General features: G+C 34.3%; 1 protein-coding gene across 1 annotated transcript in view; it reads right to left on the bottom strand.

Moving 5' to 3' along the window:
• The window catches only part of LOC128170918 (neurogenic locus notch homolog protein 2-like), a 658,320-nt gene that overhangs the window by 44,778 nt on the left and 601,338 nt on the right, over positions 1-12,204 (bottom strand). The window contains exon 25 of the mRNA XM_052836668.1: positions 3,518-3,745. Coding sequence (XP_052692628.1) covers positions 3,518-3,745 — 228 coding nt within the window. The remainder of the gene's footprint in view (positions 1-3,517; positions 3,746-12,204) is intronic.

The following is a 12,204-nucleotide window of genomic DNA, read 5'->3' on the forward strand; positions in this document are numbered from 1 at the left end:
TCTGCCCTCCCTCCCCGCCTAGTTTCAAAAACGTTGTTACTGTCTCTACTCCACTGTTTTGTGGTACTGCATGGTTTGTGTCAGTCTTATATTTTTCGGAGGGTTTTATAACAACATTCAATCGCTTTTCACCATCGTGTTATTTCAGATATTATTTATTAAGACTAAGATGGGTTGTTCTCTGGTGTGACCCAGTATGGAGATTTGTTAGATAAGCCGTTCCGAGCAACCCCCCCCCCCCCCGCTACCTTTAATCAAAGTGTTTCAAAATTTATTTATTTTTGTTCCAAAGGATAGTAAAGGTAGAAATTGTTTAATTCTGAAACCACACAGTTTAATTCATCACCATTTATTTTTTGACGAAACTGGACGTAACGTCAGGACATTATGCACTTGACATTTGTAAATGTAGTTGGTAGTCTTACTAATTAATTCTGACAGGGTATGTGATGGTGCCGAGGAATCAGTTGAAAAAGCGTGAACTATGATCTTGAAAAGACCATTGGAGGAACACGAGATTATTGCAGAAAATTCAATGTTTAAAAAAAAAAATCTGAAAATGTCTTTGCTTCATGTTAAATGCAATTTTTGTTCAAATGACTTGCAGAAAAGTTGCTAAGTTCAATATCATAGCTAGTTAGCAAAAATTTAAGACTTTAACACACAAGGGATGTACAAGTCAATACACGAAAATGTTTTTTCGCAGTTTTGCGATGATTGAGTTAATTGATAATTCAATTTTTCAGTTGGATACAGACAAACACAGAGCTAAGTTGTGGATATTTTGTCAAAGTACTATCCTATTTCCAGGAATGTCCGTAAAAATGTTTCCGGCAACGTCCAGTCCAGAAAGATTTGGGACGATTACCGACAATAAATTTAGCAACACCGATAAGTACCACTGTACAACTCGATCGACATTCGGCTGTACTATAACCCGATCAACACTGGGGTGGTAGCCCTCTTTTTGGTAAAAGTGACCGAGTAAAGTCCAATCAGCGTTTCAACATTTATTAAGGATCTGACAGTAATTTTGATACAAATCGGTGACATCGGGACGGCTGTCCGATTACGACTAATGTCAAACAGAATTTCAACAGTATATAAAACAAAAAATCATGTAACATGTGTAAAATGATAAATGAATAATAGCTCAGACCATGACACCTCAGTTAATCCCTAAGTAAATTACACAGCCAATTAATTCCCTTTGAGGTAAATAATGCCTTTAAGTGATTTTATCAAACTAAGGAGTAACAGGTGAGAAATTCATGCAACAATGGGGGGGGGGGGGGGGGATACCAGCATGTAAATATCAAATATTGTGAGATTGAATTGGTAAAATTAAAGTTTTCTCAATATTAAATCGGCAGGTCGCGCAATGTAAAAAACAGACGTTAAATTAGGATGAGATAAATAAAAATCGTGAGGAAAAGGACCTTGGTCTTTTATTTTTTAAGCTGAATTTCTTGGCTTTAACAGAAAAGAAGAATTGCGTGTCGTAGAGGAGAGTTCTTGTTGTACAAGTCTAAATTCAATTAGATTGCAGGTACATTGTACAATGTAGTACTGATTAATTATATATACTTAGAGGATTATTCCGCACGATATAAGCAAATAAATTAAAAATTTACAGAAATCAAAATTTAATTAGTTTTAACCCATGCTACCTGCATACTTGATATATATATTTGCAAAATGTGTCTACTTTTAATCATTTAATCTAACAGATGAATTTTTCAAGCTTATTAGTGTACAACGTTGTATTTTCTAATCATTTTCATAATCAAGAATTATCCACATTTGAGTTTTTTTTTTTTTAAATGCAAGATAAGTTTCAGTATATGTTTACATGTATCTATAGTACGAGAACTGATAGAGGTAGCTGATATTTAGAGAGTTATCATTATGATACTGGTTTTCTATTTTTAACCACATCTCATGTTCCTTATTACCGATGTTGAACGATGAATGAATGAAAACATCTCTTTTTACGCCCACCTCATTTGCTCTCTCTCTCTCTCTCTCTCTCTCGTAGCACCGTTTTTGAAAGTTGGGGGAGGCAACCTCATCCAAAAAATCTTGAAAAGCAAAAAAAAAAAAATCAAAAAAAGGATTATTTCTAAAACCCCCAAAATCCTAATCCGTGGTTGGGGGGGGGGGGGGGGGGGGGAAGGTGGAACTCAATGTTTATACAATCCCCCCCCCTCTCTCTCTCTCATTTAATACAAATATCGGCCACATGATTATCATTCGTTTTTTATCTGAAAAATGTCCCGATTCTTTATTGTTTGTTGTTGTACATTTTGAGAAACACCCATAAAAACATTGACTGTCAATATCAGCAAAATCTGTTGATTGCATGCCTTAAACAAAATTGTAAAGGGATGAGAAACTATCATACATGATATTTAATTTTGCATGCCTCCATGCATCTTAATAACCACTACACGTAGTGTGCTCAGATCTAGAAAGGAGAGGGGGGGCATAGTTTAATTTGCATTATATAATTACCAGACATATGTACTAGAACCCCCCCCCCCCCTCCCTCCCTGGAAAACTCAAATAACTATCAAAAAACAGTTTCTTGACCCGTGCACATGTAGTGTTCATATTTAGCGATAAACATAAATATGGTTATAATTGATACAACAGCTATTCCGTCGACTTGATATTAAAGGTGTAACATTATAATGGCTGCATTTACAAACCTGTTTATGTTATTGAATTTAAAATCATGTATGTAACTAATTTAAGATAAATATACAGATATACAAAATGCGTAATCTTGGGTGATGTTACGACAGACTAAAAATCTAGTCATACAAATTGGTGTGTACGTACAATATCCAAAAAGTACACATAACACGTGGATTTAGGTTGTCAGATTGCACAAAAGAACAACGTATGTGTCCTGTAGATTATCACTTATGTTTCATTCATACATATATATTTGGTTTTAAGTTGTTTCTTTAAGAGCACTTTTCTTGTACATTGTAAATGTCACGAAGAGTCAGATTTTCCTATCATGAGAAGCATCGAAGTATATGTTTACAGTGTTGACATATTTCTCAAACTATTCAAACTCTTTAGTCAAATGTATGAGTTTTAAAAGCATTAAATAATTTAACAGTCGGTCTATATGTAGAATAAAAATACATGACTAATGTGTTGTTTTACAAATTTTAAAGCGGGTGCAAAACAGCATTCTTACGAAATTTCAGCATCAACTTGTGTTTAATATTTCGTTTCATAAGCAATACAAACATAAGAAATTATTGGTATTAAAACAAACGTGGAAAATAAAGGAGCTACTGTACAGTGTATATAAACAATGCACGGCATTATAAAAATAATCAACAAATAAACATGCTTAATAATCATTTCAAACATCACATCAAACACAATAGGATAATTCTTAAATATAATAATCAGTGGAAATAAATATAAATAAATATAATGTGGATTTTTAACTGTCATCTGAGAGTAAATATAAAAGAATAAAATGTGACTATACCCTGTAAATTATTATCCGTCCTGAAGTATATGGTGATGTTGTGGATGCTGTGGATGGTGGTCAGGTTCACCCACCAGGTGGCGGTTTGTCCGGACCATGATAGGGCACATTGACCTCCATTCAAACTCAGGTCTGATTTACGTCCGTCCACAGCGTTACTGGCGTCCCATCTGTCGTCATCTGGATCAGGGTACTGTAGGTATGTTGGTTTGTTGAGGGCGACATTAACTGAAGATAAACACACAGTGAACTCAGAGTTTATTTCTCGGGATTTACAATCGAACCCATGGTGCGATTGAAACTATATAAATAATTAATATTATACAATATAAAGTTTAACTATGACTTAGAGAAATATATTAATATACACAGTAATATAAACATATGCTAACGGTAATCAGGAATGTATATATTTTGGTTGTAAATTTCACCCGAGTTTAGAAATTCAGTCTTAAGATTGAACCGTTTGTTTACATAATTTGAATTTTAACTCCTTTTAGGTCAGTTAATTCATCCTGTTGGACTGCGTGCTTTTTGTGAAGTAGTAATAGACACAAACAAAACAACAGAACTTTACATAGCAACAGTCTAAAAATCTGTCTTTAAATGGACTTTAAATTCTGAGATATCGTGCCAAGATAATTGTAGGCAGCGGCACGATAAAAAGCCAAACTGCATGGACAATTGCCCTATCACCGAAATGTAAATCTGTTGATATACCGGTATATACATGAACGGAGAGTGGAAGAGAGAGTTTCAATACATCCTAGATCCCGCCATTCATCTGACGTGCAACATGGAGCCACTTTCTCCTAGATTCACATTATATTTAACTTTTTTTTTATACTTATAAATGGCACAGGCGGATCCAGCATTTTGGAAACGGATGGAGGTTCCAATTTATAAATATCAATTATATAATATCTAGCCTTAACTTACAAGTCTATAGCAATGCAAACGCGCTTCTTCGCTTAAAGTTTTCAGACACTAATTAAAAAAAAAGGATATATAGTCTATCAACTGCCATTTAACATAAAGGTCTAAATGATCTGATATGACATAATGTGGGAATAGTTTATCTTCTTTAGCTAAATAGATAATGCATGTTTAAAACAATTTGTACAAACAATTGCCGTCCTCGAGAACTTGATGCGGTCTCTTACATGTAAATATATGCCTTTCATCATCCGGTACTAGTGAAGATCCAAGATCATAATTAGGAAAGTTTTGAAAACATGTACATTTTTATTATGGGTTCCATGTAAACCCTTTTAACATAATTTCTATTCTAGGAAACAGTTAAACAACAATATGCTTTCTTTGTCCTTTTTTTCTTCTTTTTTTTTGCGAGTAAGAGGAAAGCTACATTTAGCATTGCCGAATTTAATTACTTTTTTATTGCTGCGATGTGCCTTTATAGCCAGTATAAAAACCATAGAAAGCATTGAATTGTTTATATTTACGTCTGTCTCCACTCATTTAATAACTGGCCGTGGGTTATCATATAGTACATGTATCTACAACTACTTGGAGGTCTGGCCGTGGGTTACCATATAGTACATGTATCTACAACTACTTGGAGGTCTGGCCGTAGGTTACCATATAGTACATGTATCTACAACTACTTGGAGGTCTGGCCGTAGGTTACCATATAGTACATATATCTACAACTACTTGGAGGTCTGACCGTAGGTTACCATATAATACATGTATTTACAACTACTTGGAGGCTTGGCCGTGGGTTACCATATAGTACATGTATCTACAACTTCTTGGAGGTCTGGCCGTAGGTTACCATATAGTACATGTATCTACAACTACTTGGAGGTCTTGCCGTGGGTTACCATATAGTACATGTATCTACAACTACTTGGAGGTCTTGCCATGGGTTACCATATAGTACATGTATCTACAACTACTTGAAGGTCTGGCCGTAGGTTACCATATAGTACATGTATATACAACTACTTGGAGGTATGGCCGTAGGTTACCGTATAGTACATGTATCTACAACTACTTGAAGGTCTGGCCGTAGGTTACCATATAGTACATGTATCTACAACTACTTGAAGGTCTGACCGTAGGTTACCATATAATACATGTATTTAAAACTACTTGGAGGCTTGGCCGTGGGTTACCATATAGTACATGTATCTACAACTACTTGGAGGTCTGGCCGTGGGTTACCATATAGTACATGTATCTACAACTACTTGGAGGTCTGCCGTAGGTTACCATATAGTACACGTATATACAACTACTTGGAGGTCTGGCCATGGGGTCACTCAGTTTCAATCTCTTAATGTAGCTTTTGTTTTGATCAATCGAATATAATCCATGCAAAGGCAACACAACTGAAATTTAATTAGCTAAACAATACATGTAAAGAATTTTTTTAAAGTAAAACGAACGCGTGTATTCATACGCTTTTATCGTTTTTCTCGATCGCGTACATTGTGTGCTTGTCAGTTCCAATTTATTTTTTAATTACAATCAATTTCAAAAAAAAAGAAGATGAAGAAATTCCTGGAGTGTATATTAATAAAAAGTTGTGTATTTAGCGATAATGCCTTATTTAAATGTTTAATTTTCTACATGCTTACCTTCAAACATAAACACCGGAGTCTGAACACGATTATTTTACTGAAATGAAATATCGACAGAGTTTTGTTTATAAAACTACTATGCCTTGTGCCGAAATCTTTTTTAAAAGCGATTTCTTAATTTTTCGTTTTATATAATTATAGTATTTAGGTTATATATATGGAACAAAATTGCCTTCAAATAAGCATTTCAAGTTATGGAAAAAATATATGTCTCGCAGAAAGGGGGTGGGAATTAAACCCCCGGAACACCTCACACATTCCCTTTGGATCCGCCTATGAATAAAGTCCAAACGATGACCATTCAAAAGTATAAAAAACTTCGAAGATTTCTATTTTGAAACGCCCTATCTATATACTGTCAAAGTGGTTATCGCCGCTGGTGGTTAAGATCACGTGTTCTATAGTCAAACAATACGCTTTGGTTTTGTAACGTGTTTGGGTTAGGTAATTTAGATTAGTCTTGTGAGTGTGTTTGTGTAGTAACTATTAATGAAGAATGATCGGCATAAAACTAACACTACAATCACGAATAAATGTAGACATATAGTTATTAGGATTACCGATCCCTAGCATAAAAAAAACCAAGGTATATATACGTTTGATTCAAATTCAAAAATAACTATTAAAACACTAAACAATGGTCATATGGCCTGGGCAGGGGTTGCTCTCGAGTGACGAGAAGCCTTGGTTCTCGGGGCAAGGAAACTAAGGCGGCTGATCTAGCTGAGACTCAGGGGGAGCACACAAATACAGTAGGAGTCAAGGTGTCCAATAAGGTTGACCAGCTTTTAGGCTTGATAACGCTTTAAAGTCTCCAGTGCACAGCACTACCCACGCCCGGGTAGTGGATGATAGTACTGTGGTAGGGGAGGTACACATGCCCCTTACCCAGGGGGTGAGTGAGGATATGGCCATTAAAAAAATGGGTGTGTAAGGTACAGCCGGGTCTGGCAAATCGCGGGCTATGGAGTCTGCCCGTGGGGACACATACCGACCCTGAAACGTACTTCTACACCACACGCTCGCTAAACGGTTCACATTGAACGCTGAATGGTTTACACGAAACGCTGCTCACTTTGTCTGAAACGCTTAACGATTTACACGAAACGCTTAACGGTTTACAAGAAACGATTCTCGCACGACACCAGTTGCTCACTTTTCACACGCTTTGGAGACGCTTTTATTCTGATCGATTTTCTTTTCCTTTGGGTCCTCTCGGATTTTTCCTCTGACTCTGTTAGTAAGTATTAATTTAAGAAAACACCAAATAATAGAAAGACTGATATTACAAACATGTTTGTACATAAGTATTTAATTGATTAATTAAATTAAACTGATACTAAAATTCACAGAAGAATATTTGTTCACAGAAATAACAAAAGTATTACTAAATACATGTATATATATTGCTTAAATGAAATATCTATGATTCTTATCAATGCCGTAAATAATAAAAAAAAAAACAAACAAGAATATAATTCCTGGGTCCCCCGCCGGTCAAGCGGTATACAGTAAAACTCGGTTATAGCGAAGTCCTAGGGACCAATGGATTTACTTCGTTATATCCGTAATTCGTTATATCCGTATAACGAATTCGTAATAATAACTATAGCGAATTCACTATATACATGTTTTCTTTCAGCAGACTATAAATTTTGTTGATTGAGGCTTAAATTAGAAATACATTACTTTGATACTTTTGATAATTGGATTATAAATTGGAAAATATTAATGAAAATAAATTCATTCAAACTATTATGTTAAATGCTAGTGCAAACTTTTTATTTGTAAAGAAATTCGTTATAAAAGTGGTTAATATCGTTATTATTTACTTCTACGGGACTCAAAATGAGTTCGCTATATCCGTAAATTCGTTATATCCGAATTCGATATAACCGTAAAATTTTGCTACGATTTGTTAAGAATTTTACTGGGGATTCAAAAACACTTCGCTATATCTAAGAATTCGCTATATCCGTGTTCGTACTAAACGAGTTTTACTGTACTAGTATCGAGTCTACCGACCAAGGCTGATTTAGGAACTTGACCAAGGTATTAGTAGTCATTATTGTGGTCAAAGTCCTATAACTCCAACAAAAAGTATCGACCAATGCTGATTTTCGAACGTGACCAAGGTAATAGTGGTATAAACATTTGTTATAAATTTAATGAAAATCCGTCAAAATTTGTAGGCATGAGAGCGCTTACATAAAAGTGTGACACACGGACACACGGACGGACGCCCGGCATTTCTATGTCCCCGCACCGCGTTGCGGCGGGGGACAAAAATCCAGCAAAAAGTTACCGTTACCCAATAATCAATACCAAAGATAAAATCCATATGATTACAAACAGAAATCGGGATTTGTTTTTTTTTTCTCACATTAGTATTTTATTGCTTTCAGAAAATACGATGTTAAAATGCTTACAGTAAATAAACCTATAATTATTTACATTGATAATTTTGAAAGTTATTTAAATTTAAATTAGTCACAAACGTTAGAAAAAAATATTATACAAACAACCCATTAAGTTTCTTCTTATGTTACATCATTCGTGTAAATAAATATGTTCCGTACATACATGTAAAACAACAGAAAAAAAATCAATCGATTAAACAAAATAAAAAGTTGCCATTAATATTCCGGATTTTTTTTTCTAGAAGTAATTGAACATTGTATTGGAAAGAACAAAATATAAAAATGATTTAAATGTCTGACTAAACATTCGTATACATAGTTGGCACCCTGCATAACGGCGTACAGTGTATCTATCATAATCTATTTGAATTAAGTACCATGCATATAGATTCCCATAATAATTGCATGTGTACATTGTAGGCAAATCCATGTATGTTAATTACTTCTAAGACTTGTTGTTTTCCGTTAACAGTGTTTTCATAATGAAAATAATTTCTTGTAGGAATAGTTTTAATCGGGATTTCAAAGAATTTATTTTTTTCTATGTTTACATATAATTTTCTTCAAACAATTGTTAACATTTCTATTATATAAATTGCTTCATCAAATTCTGACTCCAACTACCTTGAAGTCATTGAATTTCTACTGGCTATTGACAAAAAAAAAAGACGCGTGACCATACAATGAAAACAAATACACAGAGTTTGATTGACAAGTTCAGCCACGTGCAGGTCTCACCCGATGTCTGTGGTCATGCGTGCTGGTTGTACTCAGCCGAATAGTCTATGTAAGAGTTATCGATGTAAAAAAAAATACATGCTTATCAAGACATGATCGAGTAAAATAAAGTTGATTAAGGTTTGTTCCTATTCGGGATTTTCATAACCTAGAGTTATCGTTCGTAACACGATTTATCTCTCCATTAAAGCAGGTATACGATATTTAACCAGTATAAACAAATAGTTATAATAAACGTTTTTTGTCTTGTTTAATCGGTTATTGATATAAATTGTCAATGTGAAAAGACGACTGTGCGGTGAAAGTATGCTGTAATACTGCAAAATAAGTACGAAGATTTGACTAGCGCGTTTAATTGTAGCATCGTTTTTGAAAGTGCAAGGGGGGGGGGGGGGTCATCCAAAAAATCTAGACACGCCACGAAAATCCTAATCAGTGTGTGTGGGGAGGGGGTAGGGGTGTAGCGTACTGTACTGCATACCTTTAATCATACCTTTAATCATAATTTCATTTTGCATTTTCTTCTTTCCACAAATTCACAAATCTTTTACATGGATGATGCTCCCAAAAAGTGGTTGGGGGGATTCATGTTTACTCACTTTTTAATTTGTAAACTCATGAAAACGAATTATCTGCTGCAAGGAGAAGTGGAGGAAGGGGGGGGGGGGTCCCTGCCCCCCCCCCCACCTTTATGCTACGCACCGGCCATCTACTAATAATGAATGTAATTTCTTGCGGTGAAGTGCGTGGTTTCAGAAGAGAGCAGCTGATACATGTGCATTATATTTTCCAGTGAAGTGGACATGCAAGACAGTCATAAAGACATGTCTGTCCACCTCTCTAAAGAGCATATTATATTCTATCAGTAGGTCGAAGTACAAAGATAGGCATTATACCTACATATCTGCACTGATCATTGGCGGACGTTACTACACTTCCACATGAAGGATTTCATTTAGATTAATTATTGACTTATTTCAATTTTATCATGCGAATTTAAGAGATAATGAATTAAAACATTGGCAACATAGCTTTTGCATTATTTTTCGCATATAACTTTCGATCATAATTTCATTTAAAGTTGCGTTTCAATTTTGATCGACAGCATTCACGTTTATATTTCTAATAATAGTTCATTCCATTCTTAAATATCCATGTTTCTTTGTTCTAAAACATGGTTTTCATATGCATGGCTAATTAATATTAATTTATATATATATATCAATATATTTAATTTGCTCTTGTGCATTTCTTTTAAAATTCAACTTTAAAATTACCTCACACTTTACCATATAATTATTTGCTATAGATGGCACGTAAATAAGTACAACTCAATTTTATAAAAAGTGATAAATGATAAAAACGATAAAGATAAAAGGAACTAAAAGTTAAACGAACAAACAAACTACAAAAAGTGTGTTTAAGCAGTCTCATCAAAGGCTTGAAGGAAAAAGTATGTCTTGTTTTATACCGAAAACAAAATTCTAATTTCGTTGAAACATACTCTTTATAATATAACACTGAGCTCTAATTTCAACACTGTCTTTCCTCTTAACCCTATAATATCTATTTAATGCAATGAGTCTGTTTTGTTGAGTTCAAATGGTTGTCTTTGAATAAACATCGTACATGAAAGGTACAGCTGCTTGAATTGATGACCGTCGGTGCCTGGTGAGATACCAATACTCACTGCGTCTATATATGTTTCATGAATGCCTGGCATTTCGAACGAATGCATCTCAAAAGGCTAGCGCACACATTGTATTTTGAAGAGTGTGTGCGTGAGAGGGGGAAAAACAATTTTTAAAACTCAATGTAAGCTCACAAATTCCCCAAATCCAGGTCCGTGAAGTTGGGGTTCCGTACATTTATATCTGAATTTAATCATTATTGTATATATATGCGTAATTTCCTTATTTGTCCATTTGTCCTCAGAAAAAAAATAAGGACAATTCGTAAGAAATTTATATTTCTATATTTGATTTCTAGAATAAAATCGATTATCATTCCAGCTCTTTCTAATATTCATAACATCTTTCATTTCTGCGTACCAAATGGGGTTGTTTTATCAGAGAATTCTGATTTCACTATACCATCATCCATCCGTTAGCTTTAATCAAATTGTCTTTCATTTGCAATGTTTATCGATTGATCAAAATTATGTATATCACGTTATAAATGTTATTGATTGTAATCAAACGTATTCTTTGCATTCTTTAAACATGATGATTTTAATTGTTTTTAAATTTTAATTAACTGTTGATATTTCCTGTTTTTATATATAATCAAATGTTTTTGTCGTTAGAAAAGTCATATTTGTAAACTTCCGCACTGCTTACTCATCTTTGAATACCCAGAAATAAAGCATACCTGCTGTAAGGCGAAGATAACTCTTTCAGTAACGATAACTCTAGTTTATGGGAAGACTGAATAGAAGTCATGTTTTGCTAGCTGAATTTAATATTTTTATGTATGGCGAATTTAAAACTATACCAGTACTGAAACATCGTAAAAAAACGTTATACATGTACTCTGTAACTAGTCTTTTTTTTAATACATGTGTCTGTTTTTTGTTGGTAAAGAATTAATTCATATTCGGAAAAAGATAAGTATATCATTTCTTCTAGATTTTTATTTCACGAAAATACCTAAAAAAAAAAAGAGTTTTGCCAAACACAAACAGTTTAAAGTAATGTAAAACACGGGCGCCATTTGTCAACAATTAAATTGTCAGAGAGTTCCAAATGAAAATTCACACGGTTCTCGCACGCTTTGCTCGAAACGCTGCACGCTTTGTCAGAAACGCTGAACGTTTAAACGAAACGTTTCTGGCACGAAAGTCGCACGCTTTTTTGGGTGTACTAGTACGTTTCAGGGTCTTTATGTGTCCGAATTAAAGGTACGAGTTGTAGCTATGGAGTGC

Source organism: Crassostrea angulata, chromosome 2, assembly GCF_025612915.1.
Source record: "Crassostrea angulata isolate pt1a10 chromosome 2, ASM2561291v2, whole genome shotgun sequence".
Lineage (NCBI taxonomy): Eukaryota > Metazoa > Mollusca > Bivalvia > Ostreida > Ostreidae > Magallana > Magallana angulata.